The sequence below is a fragment of the Andrena cerasifolii genome, chromosome 2 (assembly GCF_050908995.1).
Source record: "Andrena cerasifolii isolate SP2316 chromosome 2, iyAndCera1_principal, whole genome shotgun sequence".
NCBI classification, from domain to species: Eukaryota; Metazoa; Arthropoda; class Insecta; order Hymenoptera; family Andrenidae; genus Andrena; species Andrena cerasifolii.
In genome coordinates, this window is record NC_135119.1 from 27,480,248 (window position 1) to 27,506,949 (window position 26,702).

General features: G+C 41.0%; 2 protein-coding genes across 5 annotated transcripts in view; both read left to right on the forward strand.

The window, feature by feature from the left end:
• The first annotated feature begins 2,063 nt into the window (after window positions 1-2,063).
• On the forward strand, window positions 2,064-13,742 carry Syt20 (synaptotagmin 20). Of its 3 annotated transcripts, none has more exons than XM_076806898.1 (10): window positions 2,066-2,267; window positions 3,324-3,468; window positions 8,391-8,510; window positions 8,989-9,080; window positions 9,160-9,291; window positions 9,943-10,140; window positions 10,899-11,051; window positions 11,129-11,249; window positions 11,841-12,013; window positions 12,520-13,742. In XM_076806898.1, the coding sequence occupies exons 2-10, from the start codon at window positions 3,327-3,329 to the stop codon at window positions 12,724-12,726; spliced, it is 1,338 nt and encodes a 445-aa protein (XP_076663013.1). In that variant the 5' UTR covers window positions 2,066-2,267; window positions 3,324-3,326; the 3' UTR covers window positions 12,727-13,742. The 3 variants fall into 3 exon arrangements, with proteins under 3 accessions (XP_076663015.1, XP_076663013.1, XP_076663014.1); XM_076806899.1 differs by lacking the exon at window positions 2,066-2,267 and adding an exon at window positions 2,569-2,937; XM_076806900.1 differs by lacking the exon at window positions 8,391-8,510 and having other exon boundaries at window positions 2,064-2,267.
• Window positions 13,743-14,048: 306 nt separating this feature from the next.
• Window positions 14,049-26,702, forward strand: part of Wdr62 (WD repeat domain 62) — a 102,738-nt gene continuing 90,084 nt past the window's right edge. For both annotated transcript variants that reach the window (XM_076807005.1, XM_076807006.1), the window contains exon 1: window positions 14,049-14,238. The gene's annotated coding sequence lies outside the window, so the exon portion shown is untranslated. The remainder of the gene's footprint in view (window positions 14,239-26,702) is intronic.

Below are 26,702 nucleotides of genomic sequence, written 5' to 3' on the forward strand. Positions count from 1 at the left end.
TTGAACTTTAAAAGGTAAAACTGCTTTGTATGTTTGCAGGGGGATGTGAAAGCCTCGTGTCGTTTGAAGACCCAATCCGGAAAAAGGTGAAAATTGCACGTTTGCTCTATCGAGCAATAAAAGTGAAACTACAACGGTCATTGATCGGTGTTATTTCCAATGACAGGTTTTCTTCCTCGTGTCCAATGATATACCGTCTAACCACTGTTCAATCAAGCTCGGTTTGAGAGGTGTATGTAGATAGAATTCTTAAGAATCCATCTCATCTTTTAGAGAATATTAAGAGAAGAGAGTTTTTTTTTCTTTTGGGAATACTAAAACGAGAGAATCTTCTTTTCGAGAATGCTAAGAGAAGGGAATCTTTTTTTTTCGAGAACACTAAGAGAAGGGAATCCTTTTTTTTTTGAGAATACTAAAAGTGGAAATTTTCTTTTCGAAAATGCTAAGAGAAGAGAATCTTTTTTTCGAGAATACTAAGAGAAGGGAATCCTCTTTTTGAGAATACTAAAAGTAGGTAGAAATCTTCTGTTTGAGAATACTAAGAGAAGGAAATCTTTTTTTCGAGATTATAAAGTCACAGTATCAACGACTTTCATGCACTACTATCGTCCAGTGCATTAAACCCAGCTAAATAATAAATCTTGTTAAATTTGCTACCACTACGCAATTACGTTGTATTACGTAACTAAGTAGTTTAGAAACTCCCTACATAAACCATAACAAAAACGTCGCCAAATAAAAAGGAAACTCCCTAAAACCCAAAAACCGATATAAGTCCACGTGAATGTACTTTCAACCGCACGCGTCTTTTAAATTAGTTGCGTCATGCGTCATTCTCCCCCGTTAAAAGTAGTCCATCACGTTGCATTCGCGAACTGTCGCTCAAACACCTACACAAATGGTTTTCCGTTATTCCAAGCAACATACATCACCCATGGATTAACATAACATAATTAATCACACGGATCGACCCTCGAAACTTGCACGGCTAACGTATACGCGGTAGCCAGAATGTTGTTGACGCAAGTACAGGATGACGAAATGTGTAAATTCAAATAAAACAGGAAAATAAACTGATTTTCAAGCTTGCAAGCAGATCAAGCTCAGTTTAGCAACAACGTCTAGTGTCAAAAATCTATATCTAAGTGTCTAGCCCTATGTGGCAGGATGCACGTACTCGAAATAATTATGCGACTTAACAACGCGTGCCTATCGGCACTCCATCAACGCTTCTGTTGATAGAGCTTGAACACACGTGTTCACGTGTTATCAGGGGCGACCCAGCGCTTCCTCGTTGACAAGCACACGTCAGGGCTCAGGTTTGGACATGCGGGCGGTAGAATGGCGATCGTTGGTCAGGTGGATAAATTGGGAATGTTTTTAGCGATACAATTGTTCACCAAAATTTCTATGTTCTTCGATGTTCTAATAATGCCTGTTCGATCGTACATTCGGAGATGATAAAAATTCCCATTTCCAACTTTTCCACTTTTCCTGAAATTCGAAGGTCCTGGGACCTAGATATGCAATTACGCAAGAAGCCCAGGAATATCCTTTAATACATTATCAGAATTAGATGGGGGACACCGTTAACCGAGATCCGACAGGAAGTGGTCTCAGATTGTCTCTGCACAGACCTCGTCCATCATAAAAGTTGAGGGACGAGAGTTACAAAGCTCACTAAAAATTACAGATTGCAAGACATCTATACTCTACCTTTCTCCTTCACCCCATATGCAACCTTGGTCTACCGTGCACCGTTGCGATGAGTGAAGTCGAGCGAGCTACGGTACCAATCGGGTTAGTACTAATTTAGTAGGTATCTTCCAGTGCAAAACATTTTTCTAAGAAATCAAGAATGCTCCTGTTGCAAAGGGGCACCAGAGGTTCCCAGAGTTTTTTTTAGACCTTTTCAAAAGTTCAGAGTTCTCTCCAGGAGCTTTGAGAGGTCCTCTGAAGTTATCCAAGTTCTTCAGGCACTTTCAGACCGCCGAGTCTTGTACCGCCAGCTACCGGCCAGATAGCCAGAGTCGTCGACGTCGGGAGTAGGGGCACGTAGATAGCACGTTGCTCGTTTCCTCCTCGTCCTATGCAGTCTGTCGTTGCGTTTGTCGTTCGCCGGTGAGTTGACGATCGCGCAACGAGTCGCGAACCGCGAAGGACGCGCTACTTAATCATCCTACAAACTCAATCCACCACTCACCATCCCACGAACGATACCCAACTTACTCCTGCCGATCGTCGCCATGGGACACTCCTTTGGTCGAGTGAGTATCGTTCCCCAAACACCATCGATCCAATTCTCAAAGGACCCAGCGCAAGCTCTACCATTTCCCCCCATAAATAAACGTCACCGCACACCTACGTGCGCGTAAACAGGAATACAAAAGTGGAGGTACCACGCCAACGGACTCCTCGCAGTGAAGCTCGAGCAACAGTACGACTAACTACTTCTCTTCTCGCGGTTCGAAGGTACCCACTTCTGTGGCACCGTGCGTCGTGGCAACGCTTTGGAAGTGGTGACTCGAGGCAAAGCTCGATTCGAGCCAGCCATATGCCCGTTGCACAGGTGTCTCGACGCGCGAGCGCGCCCAACGAGCGCGGAAGAGGGTGAAAGAAGCGCTCGAAGGTTCTGCGCGAGTGTCACGGTATTTCCGATTCGAGCTGCCCGAGTATAGCTACGCGGGGTCTACGACGTTTTTGCGCGGGAAACGCGACGCGCGTTAACGTGGCTTATTTCTCCTGCCCCTATGACGCGGCGACAGATGCGCGACGCGACAGGCGAAACGCTGGCTGTGGACACGAGCAATTTTGTCACCGTCCCGCCCCGCCCCGCCTGTCCGCGTGTCTGCGGTAGGGAATACTCGGGGTAAATAGGCGATAATCGCTTGCGAGCCGGCGATACGCTGGGATCCTCAAGATATGGTATATGCTTGTGTAGGTATATACTCCTAAATCAGGCTCGAGAAGCTTCTTTGAAATTTCAAGGAAATAACGATTTTCATTAATATTTATATTCTTCTTTCTAATGCCCTTTCGCTTCCAATTCGTTTTGGAATTAATCACGTGGGGAACGTAAGGAATTCCAAAGAATTTATACAAGTACCACTTTTTTAATTCAAACGACAAAAATGAAGATCCTCTGCCCTCTTGAAACTTAAAGGTAACCGATAGGTGACGAGACGGTGCTCGAGCAGCTTCCGAGAGTAGGAGAGTTCAGAACACAGTTAGCCCCGTCGATGATCGATCATTATGACACGAATCGGCGCCGTTACGCGCGCACGAGTGCACCAGTAGAGTTAACCTTGACCGTGCGTTTCCAGTGAATGGTGTACGATGACCTTTTTGGCCCCTGGGGCCGAATCCTCGTCGTCGTGGTAGCGGCCCTGGGCATCGTCGCCATCCTGCTCGTGATCGCGTGCTTTCTCACACCAGGATGCCTTGGCTACGAGTGCGTCAGGAAACGAAGTAAGCTCTGCACCCAAATACTCAAACGGCGCGGGCGCCTCCATTTCGCGAGTCAAGCTGCAACAATGCCTCGCTTAAAACTCTTTTAAGCAGTGAGGTGTGATTTTTGGCAGCGTGGTATGGCTTAAGAGAGTTCTTTGCGTAATATGTATTATATTTGCAGAAGAAAATGACATCCAAGTCACTGTGCTTTTAGATAAGCCTCAGCTTACCCTGATTGTTTCTTTTTCGGGCATTTTCAATGTTTTGTGGTTTGGGTAGCAGTTGACCCTTTGCACTATAATTTTTTTTTAACTTTATTAGGAGGGCGAGTTTACATAAAGGGCAACAAAATATTTTTTACTTGTACTCTTACTAGAAAAGTGGTAAAAGGTCATAGATAGACAAGGAGAATTCTTTGATTACAAAAGCACGTAATATATTTTTACGTTTAATAAATAAGTTTAGTTGAGTAAAGTGAACGAACTTTTCCACCGACCCCGTACATTGATTTTTATTCGTTATCTGTGCTCTACATATGCTAGCTGTGAGTATTTACATGCGTTTAAGATATGTATTTTTTTCCAAAGTATTTCTGGCCTAACTTGTGACATTACATATGTGACATAGGAGTGGAAAGGGTTAACAGAGAATTCAAAGTGGTACTTCCTAGATTCTAAGTATTTATTAATGTTTATATAAACTTGTGACAAGTAGCTGTAAAGTTTCAGTAAAACTGTATTTGGAGACTCAGATCTTCGGATAACTTTATCTCTTTATTTACGAATCGCTCAAAAGCCATACTACGCGAATAAATCTCACACCTCTGTTTTTACTCAAAATCTTGCGACGCTTCAGCCCTTCTTTATCTAAAAACTGAGCTAATTAGGGGAGCTGGCTCAGTTCACAACTTTTAATAACACAAAACTATAAGACGTTTAGTGTTTACACTTTCTTTCACCCCAGAAGAAATACCTTCGCAGCATTATTTAGCAACCGTCATTTACAATCAAGCAAACGTTCATTCGCCAGAAATCCCAAGTCCTCGCATTTCGCATAATTGAAGAGTCCTTGTAGAAAACATTGCGAGTGCCAAAATAAAAAAAAAAGATTTTTGGCACTTACAGTGTGTTCTACAAGGACTCTTTAATTGTCAAGCGAAGATCACTGCGCACCAATTTAGAGGTTACGTACACCTAAATAGGATTAGAAAAACCATGGTTAACTTTAGCCATTTTTTTCATTAAATATATTTGTGAATTTAAAAACCTTTATATTCATCTTAAAATACATACTTTAATGTAACAATTGTGTAAATTTTATTCGAAAATTAAGTAGATCGAATATGTACATGGTGTATGTAGCCCCTTAAGATGTCTCTCTACCTTGACGTACTAAAAATTAAAAAAAAAATGGCAGCGTACTAAAACAGACATCGATTTCCGCAAAAAATTGGTTTTTTAAGTCGCAAAAGTCTAATTTTGCAAAAACTGACTTAGTTTTAGTACCGACGAGAATCGGACATCTACTGAAGAAATATGCCAAGTTTAAAGTAAATCGGGTGATTGGTTTTTGAGATATCATGCTAACCAATTTCAAAAACATAGTTTTGAGAAAAATGCTTTTAAAGTTTTAGGTACCCTTTTTTTAATTATTTTTTTTAATGCTGCCTAAATATGTACAAATATAGGCACAAAGTTTTCAATTAATATAATTTCAGGGTTTCTGTTAAAAAAAATCCCAAATATCGCGTTCCTTTTCAGGCCGTCAAAGTAGGGAGGCCCGTTAAGGCAAATAGCGAGCAGGCAGCCCATACTGGGCCATTTCCCCTGATGGAAAACTCCTAACAAGTGGGGCACAGGTGGTTGGCGTGACTAACAATTAATCCAAGACTGAAAGCTGCGTGAAGTACAGTCTGTACGCTTAATTGCGATGTATAATTGTATATTGCGTTTAGCTCGATACCACCGAAATTTCCATTTTCCGTTTATTTAACAGAACGCGGTTATTTATGGAGGAACGTGGTTGCGTGCATTTTACAGGCTACCTGGACTCGTGCAAGCCGATTTCAAACATGGGGGCATCCAGCTTAGTAAAATTTAACATCCTCAACGCGTTTGCCAGCTCCGCTGCCGCGCGCACGTGCTTGTGTACGCGCGAAACGCGTGCTGGTAAAGATAATTGTGCATACCATCGATTTGCTTTAGTTCATTCTGTGATTAGATTCGAGGCTTTGGAGCTGGGATGCGAAGGCTAAGCGCACGTCGCGTGCGGAAATCCTTCAGCTGTATTCGTGGAGCATGCTTGGTGAACGCCCTTAGGCGTTCTCCGCACAGGGGAGTGTGTGTGTATACTGTATATGGGATGATAGTGCTGAAAGTGTTAATAATATTACTTTATTAACTGAGGATCGATTATTATTACATAAATTAAGTTTTAATCGTTGTTGTGCTGTTTGCTGATTTGTCCGTTTTTGTTATTGGTATTCTTTGTTTGAGCGTGCTACACGCGTGTGTATAATGAAGATGTGGGATTGATATCAACAGCGTTCAATGATTTGTGGAAGGATAATAATCCAACGAATTACTATTATTACGCGGAACGGGGGACCTTGGCACGCGGTTATGTAACCGGTGAAATGACTGAAACGAGATTACGCGCAAAAACTGGGATGCGCTGTGGATTACGGTTAATTAAAAGGTATCGAGGCTAAGGAGCTGTGGACCAACTAAGTGCCTATGCAAATTGAGCAAGGCTTTGTGGGAGCTGAAAAGGTGGCTGGATTGAACAGAACCTATTGCGGATATTTATCGAGATGAAGAAATATCGACATTGTCGATATTTTGAATTTCTGGCAGGTCCAGGTCTTTTTAATATTTGACAGAGTTTCCTTCATTTCTCTTTTCGCTTTCTGGGGTACCGTAAGCTTGGGGAATACTATAAAAATTAACATTTTTACATTTGCTTTAATCTGTTCTGATTGTACTACAAGTGCCTGAACGCATAAAATTTTTGGTGCTTTTTCTTCTTTAATAGATGTTAATTAATTGCCAATATTACCCAATAACCGTTTTACTAATCTAAAGTATATTGACACTAATTAATATTTGCGAGTAGGTAGATCGTCGCTTGAACAGAATTTCCTTCATTTCTCTTCTCCCTTTCTCTGTTACCTTCGACTCCACTCTTCCCCAGGGGCGAATGCAGAGGGGAGCGATAGGGGCGTTCGCCCCCCCCCCCCAAGAATAATAAAATAGAAAAATATTATGACATTATGTATTATTCTGTATAAATAATTAATGTAAATTTAATTATTTAGGCTATAGTATCAGATAGAGATATTATAATATAAATTACAAGCAAATTCTAAATATTCTAAAAGAAGATTGAAAAATATACTTATGCACTTTTACATATTTCGCCCCCTCCAAGAAAGGCCTTTGAGTCTGCCTCTGCTCTTCCCGCCACATATCCAACTATAAACACCTGCAATACCTATTTTATTCCTCAGACATAAAATACGAAATGTCCCTTCCCTTTCCCTTTTATAGTGACCCATCTCCCCCAAGCATTACTGACCCACAGACCATTCAAATTACCATCACAATACGATCACCTCGGGCCCAAAACTACATAAGCAGCGTAGGAGTTCCCTTTCAGCCTGTGCTCTTCTGAGAGGAAGGAAGCTTGAATTCCTGCGCCGTGAATCGCGTGTATACATGGCCGATACATTACGCCATTGTTCTCGCATTTGTATTTATACACCCATACCCGTACTGTCTGGGTTTCCTCCGTTTCCTCCGCGACGTTACGTAACCGGCTATGTCATCCCGCGAGCAAACATGCACGCTGCCTTTCCGTTAGCACGCCATCATGGAAACACCCACCCTGACCGCATAAAAGGATTTTACAAATCCTGCCTCGTTACTCTGTTACTCACGCGAACCAGCTCTCCTTATCGACAGTTCGACACCCATGTCCCTGCGGGTGCCATCAACCGGCGTTGGTACATATATTTAACGCGTCAATTTTGGTTCACAGCTGCGACTCAATCGCCTTTCCGGGAACTGATAGCGATTGCAGGCTAATTAAGTGATTGGAATAAATTTTATCTGATTGCTGCGCGGTTTTCTCGCCTTGAAATATCTTTGCTGTTGGAGTTTGTGTAATTTTCTGATAGTTTCTTTGCAAGATTATAAATTTTAAGAATACCTGGGAGCCATTTTCTGCAAATGGACTTTTAGTTTTCGGGAAGGAGGCTTGGATTATAAGTTCGTTGCTACTGGAGCAAGGGAAGCTTAATTAGGAAGTGAGATATGTAGTTTGAGATTTTAATATAGGAAGCAGACAGTTTATATTTCACAAAAAAATAAAATTATAAGGTAATTATTTTGATATAAAATATATTAAAATTTAATTGTAAGTTTACAAATTAAATAATTGTATGTTAAATTCCGGGCCAAGCCGAGTAGTAAAGCTAAGTAGTTCTAGATAAGGAGGTTTGAAATTCTAAAGGCCACTGGACTTCTCGAGGTTAATTTTGTTACAACAGTTTCGATGGAGGCAGTACTCATTGTCAAAGCGTTTAAGTGAAATAAATGGACTTGTATATTTTATACTTTTGTCCTCGTTAGAAGGCCGGCATATTTGAATCGCGATTAGCGTTCAGACTGCGTGTAATTGTGTGATTTTGGTCGCTTCGCAAGATTAACAAGCTCATACTTTGCATGCGTTTGGTCTATTACAGTACTTTGATCGCGGTGGAAAGCTTTGAGCGGAGGATGCTTAACAATTGTAGCGCCGTAGAAATTAGAACTGTGCTCGTTCGCGTTAAACGAAGCACGTAATTAGCGAGTCGAACGAATCCTCGAAGAGTCGCGGCGTGGCGGCCATCTTGGTCGTCGAGGTGTTGCATAATCGAAGGTATGAATAATTCCTTGCAGAGGGAGAAGCAAAAAGCGTGCCGCTGCGTGTCAAGAGCGGAAAGAATGAAAACGTGAAGCTGAACGATGTCAGCTACAGGTCATGGAGATTGGGTAGCCTCTACGAAGACGGCAGTAATGGTACCGCATTAATACTGTTTAGTTATTTATTCGTAGGTACCTTTTACTAGTCTGTACTGCTCGTACATTTTAAATGTCACTCTGCAATTGCAATGCATCGTGCCGACTGTGAAATGGAGGAATATTCAACATTTATTTATAGGTGTATACCAAATTACTCCAGAGGAAAAGTACATATTTTCACAAAAGAATATTCCACATTTCTTTATAGGAGTAGCCCCAATTCCACCAGAGGAATTTTCCGAATCCCTTCAAACGAATATTCCAAATTCCTCCCCAGGAGTACTCGAAATTCTTTGTTCCTCCAAAGCAATATCCCGAATTTCTCCAAAGAACTAATTCCAAAATCCTCCGCAGCAATATCCCAACACACAAAACATCGCAAAACTCTCCACACAATCTTCGAAAAAGTCCACAACTCAAGCCTCCAACAATCCATCGCAAATTGGCCTAACTGTAGCTGATAAAAAATACACAGGTACCATTAACGAGACCGTCCCAGCGACGGGAGGGACTTCCTGGAACCCTAACAACGGTCAGTTCGAGGGTACCAATACTTCTTCCACCTTGGTAACGTCTTCCACCTGCACTACATTCAACGTTACCACCAATATTACGTATTAATCCATTCACCCGCGGTATACCGTAGAACTTGGTGCAGAAAGGTAAGCAGAAGCCAGAGAAGAATCGAAAGGAATTCCCCACGGAGCTGACAATGAGCCTGCAGTACCTGCCGCCCTGCGACGACACCATTAACGGGAAGCTCGTTATTGGTATCGAGGTACTAAACGGTCCTGCATTATCAACTCCCCTATTGTTACCACTCCACCGTTTGAATGGAAATCGAGTTACGAAACTCAAACGAATCCACTACTTCCTTTGAATCCCCTCACAGGGGATCTGTTTCTTTTAATTCATCGTCAATAGAAAATGGGAGAAATTTTGCTCTCATTTCACTATTCACATTCTCACTCAGTTCTAATTGTCTCAGCAGATCTCCACGTTGAAAGTGACGCAAAAATTTAAAAGAAAAAACTAATTATACTTACCGTTTAATTCCCCATTTCTCTGATTAAGGGAAGAACTCAGTTTAGAGGGTCGAAATTTTCGATGTTTTTTGCTAATATTCTTAGAAAATATATTCCTAATGTTTCGCATTACATATTACAATGCTCCTAAAGATTTGAAAAGATCGGCTTTATTTTTGTTTGTTAAACAAAATCGCGAAAATTACCTTTTTCAGTATCACAAACGAGGATCTCCCGTTAAAGCTTGCAAGCTAACTGTATCGCGATATAAAGGTGGGGGCCGCGGTTCACAGTGGTGGTGGTGGGGGGGGGGGGGGACACTGAGCAGCCAATTGATTGCGTTCAGACTATAGCAACGCATTGGATCGCTCCCACGCCGAATTCATGCGTTTCACTGTGCACAGGCTCTCTCCGGCCTGCCTCCGAAGCAGTACAATTGCACGCTGGAGCCGTACGTGGCTCTGAACGTGATGAAGCAATCGTGGAGCCACAGGAAACGGCAGAAGTTGCACAGTTTCCGAACGAGGGGTGTCAGGCACACGGCGAGTCCTATTTTCAAAGAGACTTTCGTCGTGGCGAACGTGAAGGCGCACGAAGTTAAGGTAGACGCGTGCATTTGCTTTGTTATCTGGTCACCGTCCACGGTTCGATGTTGCATTTAATTCAAGGTCGCGGGTGCGCGTCACTCGACGTCCAAGCGCGTACGCGATAACAGCTGCGCGTACACTCGAATTGTTCGTGGAAAATAACGAAAATTTCTTGGACCGATGGTTTGAGTAATTGGGCATTTAGGTTCGTGGTAGTTTAAATAATAAATTGCGTAACGAATTGTGATGTATTACCGATAGACTTTTGTAATGAAATTACTTGAGATATAAATATTGTGTATTTAGAATTGAAAGCAGCGGGATTTGGGAATTTTCAAATCCAAGAAATTGTTTTATTTATTTTTTATTTATTTATCTAAAGGGTACTCCCTGTTATATAAATAAATAAAATATTTTCTTGCTTTGAATTTTAAATACACAAACTAAGTAAGGACCTAAGTGATGTTCATAAGTTTATAGGTTTGTTCAAGAAATTGTAGAGTTTTAATTGCATACTTAGATATAATATCACATTCATATTTCTTTCAATTTCGAGATTATTTAATTTTGAGTTTTAATAACGAGGAGTGTACTCTATTTTATTGGTAGAATCTCGAGCAGCACTTATGAAAATTTAATACTAAATTTCTGCAGGTCCAAGTATTTTTTACACGGATAGAGCGTTTCGTCGTCGTTTATTTGAGAAAAAAAAATTAATATTTATCGTAGAAATGGCGAATTTGCACTGGTTTTCTGAGAGTTTTTGTTTTCAGGAATGGATTCTCGACATCGCCGCGCACGATCACGACAGGTACGCCAACGACACGGAGCTGTGCACGTTGAAGGTGTCGATGAAGGAGGCGAAGCATGTTCTGCTGAGCCCGGAGATCCACATGTTCAATTTCAAAATGAAACCGTCCAATTTGGTACTATCACAGAGCAAGCAAATAAAAAGCTTTCGCAGGTGTGTATAAGTAGACGAAAGGAACAATTCATTTTGCAGGAGTACGGGAGTATTCTGTTAGGCGTAAGCTACTTGCCCACAGCGCAGAGGCTGACTATCAACGTTATGAGAGCGCGCGACGTCAGGTTCACGCCACCTGTCACGTGTTTGGCTGATTTTAGTAAGTATGGTATTTCAATTATGAAATATCTGTGAGCAATATTTTCTGCTCTTATGTTTGCAAGATCAAATACACATTTTTAAGTGGAGGATTAATTGTTTTTGCTGCTCACAAGGTAAGCGGGGAGTGACTTTGCGACACTTTTCGATGTTTTCAAATATCAGGAGAACATAGTTTAAGATGAATCAATGATTACTTTTATAATTGAGAGATAAAAATTGAAGCTGTCGCAAAAGTCACAGAATAAAAAAGAAAAGGGAGGAAAAGAATTCTTTAAATTAATTTTTATAATCATCTAATGAATTTTATTAAATTTGTATTAAAAAATATTTGTATCCCTTCAAGTCGGCTCCTTCAAGATTAAATCCTGAGTGCGCTACTGGTATGAATAATACAGGGAAATTAAGAAGTTGAAAGTGACCTTATTAGTCACAAAGTCATCCCCGCTTACGGTATTTAATTACAGGTGTACTAAGCAATAGTGAGATTTCTAGGAATCATTAAGAGTAATTGAGGGGTGTTTAGTGTCACTCTATACTGGTGTACTTGGTACACCTCTATACTCGTTATCATACGTCTCTGTCGCCGCAGATCCATATGTCAGAGTGTTGATGCTGAACGCAAGGACAGGGCAGAAGATGAAGAAGAAGAAGACCAAGCCCGTCGGCGCAAATAGGCAGCCAGACTTCAACGAAACCTTGACGTTCGATGTGTCTTACAGCAAACTGGACACCGTGCAATTTCTCGTGGTGCTGTGCAGCAAAGTACGTTAAAATATTCAGCAGATAAGTTACCATTGGGATTCTCAGCTTATTTGAAGAATATTTCTTAACGGTCAGACCCAGAGGTCTTAATCTGGGATACCCCTAATGAGTCTGGGAGGCAAAACAGGGTTTTAACCCTTGTACGAAAATTGGGACATTTTCACCCAAAATCGAGTCACAAATCCTAATTCCTCCTCTACTGATGTATTATGTCGACTGAGACTCCTTCATATCTTTATATTTACTTCTGTTTTTAATATTTTTATTATAGAAATTTATTAAGTTCTTAAAATATTAAACCGTAAGAATAAAATGAACCGAGTTTTATTTTTGTATGCTCGTATTATTTTATTTTTTAGTTTCTTGCAATTTTTTATGGTAGAAATTTAATAAATTCACCCAAATTTACTTATCCATATAACTTTACAAATTCCGTACAAGGGTTAAAAACCCCTGAGTTCGACCAATTGCTGTGATTATGTTAACACTCCTGTCGAATACTTTAGACCGTGACTGCAGAGGCTCCTTCGAGGACTCTGGATCACCCCAGCGACAGCGAGGACTCAGTCACGTCCGTTTATAAGTCTAACGACGTCAACATTGGCAAAGTGGCCCTTGGAAAAGGAGTGAGAGGGTCGACAGAACGATTGCACTGGTTCTCTGTTCTCCAGAACCCTAGGAAACTCGTGACCGTGTGGCACGTGTTGAAATAATTATTATTTATCGTGGCCACAATAATCGAACCTTCATTGTGATTTAAAATATACGAAAGAGCTAATTGCAAGGGTACAGAGGGGGTGGGAGGTCGCTCGAAGCTATTGTTGTCGATGGGAATACATATTTGAGGAAGAATCATTTTTAAAGACAGTATTTTTCTTTTATTGTAAAAGGAAGTTTTATTTGTATTAGTGTTAATTTATGTGTAATGCATTGTGAGACTTGGAATGCAGGTACCAGCATACCTGAGTGTTATTAGTGCCACCCTATAGTACCGTCAATACCTCTGACTCTTTTCAAAGCCAGATTTCAAAAGAAAATAAGAAACTGCTGTTTATAATAATAATTACAGAATGCAGAGATGGGCAAAATTTTATTAAATTCATTTTATTAAAATTAAATTTATTCGTTCGTTAACCCGAGTTAATTGTAATCGACACATGACGAATATTTTTTTTTAACTTATATTCGTTATTTGAAATTTTATTTAAATGAAAATTTTACCCATCTCCGAGTGGCATATTGGATTGGAAGAAAGTTTCTGTAGGCTTATAGCACTATTTCTCTAAAAGATTGGATTGAAAATTACTTTATTTTTTTATTGAATGCAATTTCTCTTCTTACCAAAAGCAAGAAATACAATGGTAGTTAAAGGAATGTTTAAACATCATAACTTTATATATGTATATACAGAGTGTACTTTAAGTACTTATCTCGTTGGTGTCAGCGGTCCATTTTGAGAATCCCCATACACCATTCAACATAGTTAATTAGAGACGTAGTTCGTACAAAGTAGTGGTATCGATGTAACTATTCTAATTTTAAACTTTCTTTTAACCATCCCTATATTTTAGGCCCCCCACCCCCACCCTGTGTATTTCCGTATTTACCTCTTAATTTAATAATGTCAGCGCAGACAATCCCAACCAAAGATTGTGTAAATCCTACAAATATTTATACGACGCCGTTGATATGAAATAAAAATATTATTTAAGGGTAGAGAAATATATAATGCGTTTAAAATATATATTCATGTTTATATATATTTTACTGCAATATATTATGTTTATTCATTTCACTGAAAGTGCAAGTATCTTTAACTGACGAGTGAATTTTTATTCAACGGAAGAAGAATTTTAAGAATTTTAACATGTGAAATCACTTTTCACAGCCCTACCAAAAATCTAAATTTCTCACTGTTTCACAATTCTATATTTGAATTTACCGCGATTACTCAGCACCGCGATAAATCGCTAATTCGCCCTCAGAGGGCGCCACGGTCGCGACGGTTGGTCTCGTAGCAACGTAGAGGTGTCCCGGCCAGGCGAGCGACGAGCTTCAGTCTGTTTTGTGACTCGTGAGTGTGTTGTGTTCGTCCTGGTCGTGTTCAGTTTGTTCGTTCGGTTATCCTTTTTGTTCCGTCGCGAGTTTACCACTGCTCCATATCGGCCCTACGCGGAGGAAAGTGCGCGGTGCGCCCAGCGACGTGGACGTGCATCGGATACGCGGTGAGTAACCGATTTATTCGATCGTAACGCGTCCTGCGCAGGGTTTCCTGCGAGCCTCGCCGCGTCGTCTCGAGCTGGCGATCGTAACCTCCAAAGCCGCTTCGGGTCCTTCCACGTAGTAGCGATCCTACCCGCAGCGTCCTTATCCCAATTATGTATCGTCGCACCACGTCCGACGTTCCTTATCGTCGGTTCCACGGCACCGCAGAGACAGGAATCCTCGCCAGTCGCTGTCGTGTGCTCCCCTACGAACACAAGGACGAGACGACGTCGCGGGCATTGTCAACCGTTTTTGAATATCGTCCAATGGCAACGCTCGATTCCATGGCTCGGGCCACTCGAACGCCTGTGGCCGATCGAGGCCACGGATTAGGTGCTGAAATAATAAAGTAATGCACGAGACGCTCGGACGGTATATCGCCCGGCGAAAGGATTTCGTATGGATCTTTCCCGTCGGTCCGCTGAAACTCGATACTTACAATTAGTGTACCCTTGCTTGGTTCACATGCCGCGCTCTGTCAAGTCGTAAAAAGAGAATGAAAATGTCGACTACCTGCCGCCCGTCGGTCGATCCCCGACGGGGAACCGGGTTCGACCTGCTCCCTTGTCCGTTGCTCACGCCGCCACCCTCTTTGCTTCCTCTGTCTTCGATGAAGTGAATTTAGTCGGACCGCCTCGAGTGCCTCTGCTTTTGTGTAATACAGATGGAACGGCATTGTCGGGGCGGATTTTCTTTGGAATTTAGGGGAGGACGGGATGTTTATTGGAACAGGTCTTTTGGGTTTATGGTACGGGAGGATGGGATTAAGCAGCGGTGATTTCATTCGAATCGATGCAATTGCGGGGGTGCTGTAGTTAGAATTAGAGGGTCTGCTAACGTTCAAAATCTCTCGGTTGACTTGCTCTAGTTGTAGGAATTTTGCATACCTTTTTTCATAATTTTGTTAGTTTGTTTATTTTCCTAATTTCCCTATTTTTCTAACAAATTTCCCCAGTTTCCCTTATTTCTCTTCCTAATTTCTATGCTTCTTTTCCCAAATCCCTAATTTCCCTCTATTCTTTTCTCAATTTCCCAACTTTTCTTATTTTTTTTCCCCAATACTATGCTCACAGAAGAGTAGTAAACGCGCAGTCATTGAGCAATGGACAATAGCGTCCCCGTGCAGTCAAAACATTACCACCGACAATGTGTTACAGTATGTAGCCCGATCCCCCAGTTATTCTTGCATAAGTTGTATCTCATATCCATAACGCGAGCTCGTCTTCCAACTACTACCGCTGATCGAAGAGTGACGCGTCCGCGATACACCGCGTGTGCTTTCCCAGTAATCAACGGCGGTGGATCTAAGATCGCTGTTGGCCACAATCACAGTGGCAGCGTCGGTTACGAAATAATCTGGCGTCGTTATCGAGCGCTGCTCGGGGCAATTAACGTGCCTCGCGAACACCTCGTTCGCACACGGGTGTGTATATCGTTGCCTGTCTGTGGCCCGTGCGCGTCGCGTAACGGTTCGTGCATATGGTGTCGCGGATACGCGCTCGGTCACGTGGGGGGTCCTGGGACACAGGGTACGCATGGCGCAGGACTCCTTCGCAGGTAGATGGCACGCGCAAACGCATTTCTGAATGCGTACAGTGACCAGTTGAGAAGGAGGCACTCCTGTGAATGTAAACAAAATTCTGTATAAATTAGTACAGATTAAATTAAATGAATTTAATTTAGAGCTGCCCACTTTTTGCTACAATATTTTCAAGTCGCGAATAATTGCGTTTGTATGGAAACTAGAGACAGTAGGCGACAGTAGATTGCGAATACTGTATGTACCTACTTTGTGCGTTTATCGATCCAGAGTCGCCTAGGGATGAGGAATGTTTGGATAGCTTCGAATCCAGCTGCTGTAATTTACCGTGCTTCTTTAAATTGTAATGGCAAAGCCATATTTGATTCTACTGTCATCCTCTTTAATTCATTACAAATGGATTTTCATTAACTTTAGCGAGGAAGTGTATAATAGAATATTCTATGTAGAAACTGTACTCTATACGTTTTAATTTAAGATAGTAGTAGTGACGTTTGCTGACACTTTTCATTCATGAAAATGTGCCTGAATATACGTATCCAGTATCCACGCAGAAATAGCAATTGTAGGATACATATAGTTCCCGGCACGTTCCAGGGAAAAAATCATATCCTGCGAATACCTGCATCGCAAAATTCATGAATTATTACGTTCACATATTATATCTGTATGCGTCTGTATGGAAACTAGGGCCACTACAGCTGATTATGAATACTGGACTACGTTCCACTATCGATCCAAAGACTTATCAAAGGCTGAGGAAAGTTTGAATAGTTATCTCACTCTACTACAACTTCTTTAAATTATACTAGGAAACCCGTGTTTGATTCCACTATCACCCTCTTAAAACCATTAAAAATTAACTTTATATTAACTTTAACGATGAAGCGACTAGTGGGATAGAAACTGTACTCTGTAAGCTTTAATTTAAGACGCTAGCAGCGACATTCGCTATCACTTTTCATTCATGAGAACGTGCCTGAATATACCAGTCTCCAGAATGAACGCAGAAAAATAAATTGTACGATCGTCGTTTGCATATTGCGTACTTAAAGTTTTCCCGTCACGTCGCTTCGAAAAAATGATTGCGCGTGAATCCACGTATCTCAGAAGTGGTCGCGGTATCTGACAGTGATTGTTGGCAGTTGACTCGGGCAGTCATATTGTATACGCTTTGTGTGGAGGACCGTCGGACCAGGTAATTCGATCGCGTCGCGTATATTGTTGATAATCGGACAAACCGCGCAGCTGTGGATCCAGCTACATACACTGTAATCGTTCCTACAGTGTGATAAACGTTTCCATTGGTTCTGCTGCCTGTGGCAAAAGCATCATTGGCCAAGTTATTTCCGCGATTGTAGTGGCTTTAACGACGGCTGATTCTTCACTGCGTGCGTCAGCGCAAAGTTGTCCTCCGTCGTTGATGACAGAACAATGCATTTGCTTTCCATAAATGCGCGCTAATTGTTTCTCACGGTAATTAACAACTTTGTAGACTATCAGTTTTTTTATTACACTGTGGATTTCTGTAACTGTCAATAAATTCGTGAGTTGACTTTTCTTACAATTAGTATTTTGGAAGAGATAATCAAAGTACTGCCAGTAGTTTTAGCCCAAGAACGACATGGGGGTCGCCAGTGACGCTTAATAAATTTATAATGTTTTCTGCAAACGTTTCAATAGACGCTAGAATATCAAAGTAAATTTCATATTCCCAAATTTGGATTTTCTTAGTTTCTTACTGTCAACGAAAACCATGTGCTGCAAATCTTCTCTATAGATACTTAAAGAGAAATACGTACAGAAGAATTTTTTGGAAATGTTAAGTGAATTTTGAAATTTCCATTTGGGGGCGCCTACTTTCCTTGATTGTTTTCCCCAATACCTTTAGTAATTTCCCAATTCCCTAATAATTTTCCAAATTACCTAATTTCCCTACTTCTTTTACCAAGTTCCATAATTCTTTCCCCAATTTCTCTAATTCTTTTCTAAATTTTCCAAGTTTCCTAATTCTTTTCTAGAATATTTAAACTCTGTGGTGCTGTGGCAAGCGGAGCAGAAAGCGCCCAATCATGGGGTCATAAAGTTAAACCAGAGATTTCGTGGCCTTGGTGTTTGGACTTTTCAAGGCGACGAAACCTCCCCTTTTTCGGGACTTGGAGTTTTTCCTGGTTTTGCGCACGGTACGCGTTTCCTTCGGAATCGGAATGCTTTTTGTCCGCTCGCCATATTTTCCACAGAAGGTTGCGCGTTGCATCTTCGAATAAATATTATTTTTCACCTCAGTAACATCAGTGCTAGTTGGCCCAAAAACGGGAAAAGCATCGGACATCTTGCTATTGACTGAAAAAGAAAGGTACTATGAAATTTCGAAGCGGGACGTTGAAACTGCGCGTCGAAGCGGTCCCCGTCGCGTTTTCACGCCGCTGCCGACGCCAGCGGAGCACGGCTGTTCCCAATGCGCATGCTTTCCCACAGCGCTGGCAGCCCCGACGCGACGCGACGCGCTTTCATCTGTCGCGCGCGCATTTTTCGCGATGCGACCGGTTAAACTATCCGGCGCGCGGCCCTGCCTCATTGTCATGCAAATGATTTTTGCGCAATCACGGGACGGCGAGCGCGCACGCGGATCTAGCCGCGCACGTGCATGGGAAAATGGTTCCGGGAATGCCCAGAGACGCCTGCAACCCTTTCTCCGCGTATTTGGATTCCCCAGCTTCGCCTTACCCCCCCCGCTTTCAATTTTCTCCGCGTCGGGCGCGCGATTGTTTGCCGCATTTTTTCCCCGCCTCGAACATGGAGGCAGCTCCGTGATTCTCCGTTCTGGCGATTTTTACGACTCCGCGCGATCTCTCTCTAGTTTCTTGCAACAGTGCACGACCGCGAAACGCTTGCTGGTTTGCCTTCCGCAGTTCAGCTGCTCTTGGGAATCGTGAACGCGAAGAGTTTAGAGATGCAGATAGAGGCTTATCCCTTTGCGGACGATGAGCCCGTACATGCGTTCAGTTGTTGCACGCAGGCTGTGCGAAGAACGCCGCCGAGGCGTTCAGTGAACAACCGAGCATTAGGGATAAATAGGACTAGAGGATTTCCGCGCACGATTTATGGTATCCATTTCAACCTTAGCCCCAAAGGGTTGACTGGTATTTGTATTAAGGTGTTTGAGGCTTCTTTTCGTTTTTTGGGCGTTTCTATGTTTTGTTAATATCGAAGATAGATTCGTTAGTTCTTGAGAGCGAAGAGCAAGGGACAGTTTTTCCTACGTTTCACTTCAATTTTGAATAAAATCGTGGAAGAGCTATGGTGGGTAAGCAAAAGTGAATCTCGTCGCCTGGTCACCCATTTCCTTTTCGATCGTTGGACGTCATCGAATTCCTCGCGATTTTCCAAGCGTAGTCTCACTCACCTCCGGCACGGTCTTTTATGGAACACGATCAGCCATCAGTTTGATGCACAAATTCGTCCCATAGTATTTAAAATCATGTATTATATTATTTTCAACAAAAATAGGTGTCAAACTATAAAGGAATTAGATGAAATAATAAACACTATTTCTAACAGTAACAAAAATTCATTAAAAACTAAATAATTCAAAACTGTACCCTCTTTCAACTAACTTTTCCACTGCGAATCACCCCCTTTCGCATCAAATCACGAATTATGCTCCACCCTTAACACATTGATTGCCATGGGTTACAACTTTTCCTTAACACGCTTACAATAAATAAACCATCAGTTTTTCAAAACCCTAAACTCTATTACTCTACTAAAAACAACGAATCCTTCATTAAACCCTGAAACATTCTTATATCTCACGATACGAGTGAATGGAAGAAATAGGGATAACATGTACGCGATTCTGTTGCCACCCCTTTAACCCTCTCGCTGTGTATTTAAAATTTCGGACGATTGTTGAAAAGTGTAAATTTTAGACGAATAGAAAAAGTTTTTAATTCTCAACATATTGTTACGGATAGAACGGTATCAGAGGAGGTCAATAATGGAATCCACGAAATAAACAGTCAACCAGATATATCGGAGGGCCCCTAACAATACAAATTTGCAGAATGAAAATTTTTGCTAAAAATTTAACTGCTTTCGTTCTGTAAAATTAATTTTTTACAAGATAGAAACTCATCAGTGGTTCCAAGCATATCGGCAACCATAATAAAGGAAATGAAGTCGGTTAATATACCTTAGTTTTCCGTTTTGGATGACTATAACAGTCCCCTCATCATCAGCCGTTGGAAAATATTTTTTTTGTAATATATCTATGTATATATGCGATAAAGAAAGTTCGGAACCATTTCTGAGTATTTCTTCAAACATACCTTAATATATAGCCAAAACGCCAGACAGTATAAACTTACAGTTTTTGTTAAATTCCCGAAGATGGCATCGAAAACCCGACAGTTTGGCTAGAGTACCCCCCTTAAGAAAAATCAAGTATAATACTAATATAATACCTCCGTCCAGGAACACGTTTAAAAGTCGTGACTCTGGTGACTGTTGCAGCAGCCCAGGCTTTTCTACTTGACAAGGTTTGCAAAGGCTCGTCCAAACGAAGCCAACGGGCTGAAAATAGGCGGTCTCCTAAATACCATCGAACAATGATTGGCGCGATCGTCGTTCGGTATCGTCACTGTTACTATTTCGGTGGTTAACGGCCGATGGAATGAGAAAATAATGTTTATTTGGGTTAGTCGCGCGAAAGAAACGCAAAAAGCGCGCTACCGTCTCCTGTTGGTTTCAATGGCGGGCTTAATCGTCGCTCTGCATCGACTGCATCCGGTGCATCGGTGCAATTAATTTTCCCTCGGCTAATCTGCCCGCGCAGGGAAACATAACTCCGGCTGGCTGGATGCGTATAATTGTAATTACGAATTCGCCCGCCACCCTCCCGGGATGAATATTTTAAACGATAGAACTGTACTCCTCGTTGTCAGAAAAACGCGAAGCTTGCGTGTATGTACTTGTGTGGGGGGTTGGAAGAGAGAAATGGAATTACTTGACGGTTGATTGTTGCGGGGGCTACTAATCATTACATTGCAAACTTACAATAAAATTTTTCTTGAAAATGTTCAAATTTTGGATAATATTTACTTCCATTACACTTTAAAGTACTTTGAATACTTAGATAAAATTTACTTTCGCTAGGAATCGCGTGGAACAGGGGTTCTTAATATTTTTTTACTACGGACCCATTTAAATAATTTAAATATGTTTTGTTGCCGCGGACCCCCAAGACTTGAAATCCCAAAGTGCATGAAATATTTATTTGAAATTGCTTACCAACGAGGTCGCTTTCGAATTTGGAGTGGAGGGAGAAATAAATAAATACATATGTTGCTATTGTAATATTTTTATTGGAATGGTTCCTTATGAATTTAAAGTAATAATATTACTTTATACCTATATTCATCGAGGACCCCGGTTGTCCCCCGGACTTAGAATCGCTCATGTAGAATATTAACTTCCACCTTCTGAATGTTTTATCCGGCGCAGTTAAGCAAACCTTCGTCAAGGTTTCACTGATTTGAAAGGATACTTCGCCAAACCGTGTTCCATCCAAGGTGTGAGAAAATTAAACGTACCTAAATTAAAAAAAGTTAAAATTCATTTAAATCAGTTTTGCAAACTTGGGAATTATTATTTCGAATTATACTAAAATATATATTATTAGTATGTAATATTTTACCGTCCTTAAGAGTGTTGTAGAATATTAATTATATTCTTCTAATTACATCAGTCAACGAGTGAAATATAGCAATTATGAAATAACTAATAAAATCACTTATGGCGTAAAAAAATACCACGAAAATCAATGAATGAGTGCACAACCATGTGATACCTACTCTTATTTTCCACAACGCACATTCGTATCATTGTGAGTGAATGAATGAAAACTTAAGTCTTAAGTGTAAAAGGATGTTTCGTAGAAATACTTTCAAGGAGTCCCGGAAGATTGCTGCAGTTGGAATATGCGGTTGAATATGACGGAATGGGTATAACGTTCGATGAAATCGCTGTTACGCCACGACACCGTAAAATCCGCGTGTGTTTATGGAGGCGCAGAATGCGGGATAACTGCCTACATCCAAAACTGCATTCTATCCAACCTGCCCGCCGACGGCGACCCAGTTATGCATCGGCGTACTCGAATTTCTGCGTCGAGGCCTTAGTTATCGATACAACGTTTCGAACCACAAAATTCTTCCCTTTGAACGATCTTCGAGGCAGTAGCGAAATTTCAATGGGACGTTTCTGTGAATAAAACACACATTTCTGTGAGCGAGGACTTTGCAGCAAGAAGCACTGTTAGCGAGAAAAAATATATTCTCTCTATGGCAGGGTGATTTTTCAAAATTTGGAGCTGCCCCTTTTTTTGACTAAATTATATAGAAATTTACTTATCTCGGGTAAATAATTACATCAAACAACATTATTATGTTACAAAACTCAATCAGTAGATGGAAATAGTACCTACAGTGGCGGACGAAAGAAAGTTTACAACTTTTAAAATCGCATAACTTTTTTTTAGAAATGATCCAAACGACATGAGTATTTTTTTGAGAAGCTAGAAGGATTAGTTCGCTAAGTAACGTGTTTCGTTGCTTTGAAAAAAATGCAATTGGTCGGAATAGCAAAAAAAAAAAAATAGTTGATTTCAGGAATTTCGCGATTTTCAACCTTATTCTGCAATCTTTAAGCGTTTAGAGCTCAGAGCAACGTTAATCAATTTTGATGAAATTTTAGGCACGTATACAACTTACTTCAATATACAAACGGGCCTTTTGAATTTTCATTACAGGCTTACAAAAAAAGTTTAAAAAAAATGACATTTACTATTTTTTTTCGCTATTCCAACCAATTACATTTTTTCTTAGCAATTAATCCTTTTAGCTTCACAGAAAAATAACTCATTTCGTTGTAAACTTTCTTTCGTCCGCCACTGTACTTTCCTACCTATGTATATCAGAAAATATCAATCTTCAGAATTTTAGAAAAATCTATTCAATTACCTAAAAAATTAATTTGTTCGCATTCAAAGCTACCTATAACTCAATTTCTGCATATTCCGAAGCTGCCTTCTTTTTGCAGTAAACTCTTCAATTTTCCTGAAAAACAGAAGTAGAATTTTGAATTTCTATCAGAAATTGCTCATTAAATGAATCCAATCTCCGCAGAATGCTACTATATTGTCGATAAAATACTACTTAGCGCTATCGAGACACTGCACTATCAGATCCCTTATCAATAATTCCTCTGGAAACTCCGGACGATAATGGAGCGAAAGTTTCGTTCTCCTCGGTGAGTCAAGTGTTCAAACTTATTTCCCCAGTGTCCTTGAATTTTCTTCTCAGTCTTCACGTGCACATTGCCGAAACACACGAAGAATGGTCGGTGGAGGTATTCTATAGAAAATTTCCTCGCTTTGAAATTCGGTGGCTGTCCGTACGAGGCAGAAGTCACCGTATTTCGCTCGAGGTTCGCCGAGCTCTCCTTTCTTTCGAATTTCACGGTGCGCCTGTCTCGTGCCCACCTCGTTCATTTTTAATGAGGGACGTGTTTGCTCCATCGGGGGTAGCTTTGTAGACGTTCACCTGGAAACTTCTGCCGCCCTACCTTTTTTCGTGCACACGGTGTGTTTAACGTTTTATGGAAATGTGGGGCGAAAACAGTTGGAGGGACCAGCATCCCTAGAATAATTGCTCGGTTCAAGATAAAATTGGGATTAAATTGAGTTTATCCTTGGTATTTTTCAAAACGGAATTTCGGTTCCGCGAAGGAGGGAGTTCGAACACTTCAGATTCGGGGCATAGAAAATTTTGAGAATCACGAATAATTAATTAATGAAAGTTTAAAGAATTTTGGTACTTTGGATATATTTCTAACACTTGAAAGTTGTACATCGTGTAACTTAGGCTAGAGAAATTTTTAAATGACTAAATTGTAGGCGAAAAAGTGAACCTCGGGCGATGGGACTCGAACTCAAGATGTTCGGGAACCTCTAATTACTGACACTTTAAGCGCTCACTCTGACATTATCTTATAGTTTTCTTGTTATTTATTATTGATTAATATGTTTACTTGATGAACAAAATTTGTTGGCTCTTAAAACTTCCATTTTTATGTATAAATTCAACAATATCAAAAATATATTTCGAGACCTATTACTGACACCTTTAAAATGTATTTGACTGAATTACTGACACCCCAATTACTGCCAGCTAACCTAATACTGTTTATCTCATTTTAAGGTTATCTCGTTTCATGCACATGAGCAACTACTGCTAGGACAGTAATAACAAAATGCTTGAAACGCTTGTACCAATCACTGTCACCCAATTATTAAATAAAAAAAACTTAACGAACCGTTGAATTCCGATCGTTATTAATTTCTATGATGCTTATATTATCTAAAACATTATATTTTGTTATGTTAATAGCACAAATATTACAATTACAGCATTTTTATTAACGTCTTGTTTTCTCTTTTGCTAGTAAAGAAGTCATCGTTTTCACTCTCCTAATATTCGCTTAAAATGTTTGATCGTTTCATCCAAATTACCGAAGAAAAAATTAAATGCTGTTTTTTGTATCGCTAAATTTTTTTTATGTATCATTTCACAAGATTTATTCGTTATTTTAAGTAAAACAGCTTAGGGCGACAGTAATTGGGTTCTTTACCCTATGCATTACTGGCCAGCCGCGTTACCAATTCCCCCAACGCAGACTCTCCGATATGAATCTTTTCCGAACTGTACAAATACCGAAACCAATGTCTAACAGTGTATTAAGTAGTATCAAAAGAATGTTTCAAAATTATTATTATTTATTCCACAGGTAAACACCTTTCAGTTTACAATATATAATTAATAAAGTTAACAAAGAAACGGTGCAAAAGAAAAGAAAAGTCAGCACAAAAATAAACAAACAATAAAATCAGAAAATAATAGAACTAATGAAGTAATATAATTAAAATTGAAAATTATAATAATAAAAAAATAATACCGAGCTTCAAGTATCATATTAATATCACTACTTAATCTACATGTTCCGAACAACCCCCAATCTAAGGGATGTAAGTTTGAAAAATAATTATTTCTAATGGAACTCCATTATTCCTGTTACCATTCACGGATGAAACTTTCTTTTGACCACGTATTTCTCTCTGACGCGACATGGCGAGTCTCAGGACAAAGGAAACAGTGGAGTATCATCTGGAACGCAGGTGTATCGACAGCATCGGCGCTCAGTGGTCGATCTTCTTTCCCGCAATTAGAAAACTCGCTGGCCCTTATATAGCGCCGCTGCTACGCGATCCTCTGTGCAGACGTGCGCGCGTACGATGCGTCAGCACGCGCACCGAATAAAAAAACTCCCGGAGATAGGCGACGCGGGCGCGTCAAACCGCCACTGTTTCGCCAAGTCCCTCGCTATATGCCCGCAAAAGGGCCATCGAGCATGTTCGAGCTTTTTCCACCCGTCCCCGTGTCTAGTCGTTTCTTTAATGGAGCTTCGTCTGTTGTCACCGTCTCGTCGATTCTACGACTGCCTTTAGAGCGGAGAAATTTTATTCGAGATGGAAAACCGGGGAACAGGTTACCGGAGACCGGCCGATTTAATTGTCCAAGTTTTTAATTAGAATGCAGTTGGAACGGGTAGGTACCAGGCAAGACGAGTTTCGCGGGAATTTAAATGCTTTCTGAATTTTTCTCACGAGGTTATAGTGGCGAGTGCTTGCTGTTAATTGAGTAATGGATGGTGGTTTATGATGGAATGGTGTTGGTTATTGATATGAAAGTGTTGATACTGGTTTTTGTTCAATTAACTTTTTGTAGGCACTCGGCGTTTGGGAACGGCCTATGGTGCGATTGGCACACAGGTGGCTTTTGGTACTTGTAGAGTTCGGAAGAGAGTAACATTGGAGAGCCGGCGTTGAGGGAATTGGTAACGCGGCTGGCTAAATAGAGTAGGTAATGCGGAGGATCCCCGGAGAACATGTCTTCAGGACGAGAACTGGCGATCCCAGGATAGCTGAGAAAAAAAATGGAATTCTTTGGAAAGAAAATCTTATTCAGAAGTTCACTCGCCTCTCTAATAACGATACCATCCTCGTTCTTCCAAATAGAATCTCAAATTACCATCGTCGTAGTACGATAATAGAAAGAGAAACAACATGCTCCACATACTTGAACCAAAGTTGAGTCGCGGATCATATTGGAGAACGCATCTCATTTCATACCTCTTCGACATTGACCCCCTAAAGCTCCCACGCGAACGTGACAAAGGCTTTCCATCTGGTCGTTCACGGTCGAGAAACCGTTTGTTTCGCGATAGAAAAACGGCTGGGCAAAAAGACGCGCGAGGCGTGCTCCACCGACGGCAGAAAACAATGAGAGACGGGGTTCGACCGGAAGGAACGGGAAAGCACGAGGATTCTTTTATTGCGCGATGGCTCGTCGATGCGTGAACGAGAACATGCAAAGATTTCTGTACCATGAGCTAGCTCGCTCCGCTGGTTTTTCTGCGTCCGTACCAAGGCTTGGCCCCTTCCCCCTCGATTCATTTCAACGCGAGTTTCATGTCTCGGGGGTGGGACGATCGCGATAGACACGCGATCTCTGCCCGCCTCGCGTCTAAATTACGCCCATTCTAGTCTTCTGGGTTTGTGATCGCTGAAAACCCGGCCAAAGTGTCCCTCCACGACTGCAGAAAGTAGGTACTTGAAGAAAAACCGATTTCCCCATTGAAAATAAGTGAAACCTGGCTTGAAACGCCGAAACCCCGCAACACGTTCACAGTGGAACAGCCGTGAACAAGTTTCGGGGTTTGCTGGTCTAATTACCTGGCAATTAAACCCCTTATACTCCCCTTCCT

Bases quoted from the DNA above. Each gene is read 5' to 3' on its own strand.
- Syt20 (XM_076806898.1), top strand. From the start codon at position 3,327: ATGGTGTACGATGACCTTTTTGGCCCCTGGGGCCGAATCCTCGTCGTC. The intron at 9,292-9,942 runs GTACTAAACGGT...CACTGTGCACAG, and splicing joins AGCTCGTTATTGGTATCGAG to GCTCTCTCCGGCCTGCCTCC. The intron at 12,014-12,519 runs GTACGTTAAAAT...CGAATACTTTAG, and splicing joins TCGTGGTGCTGTGCAGCAAA to ACCGTGACTGCAGAGGCTCC.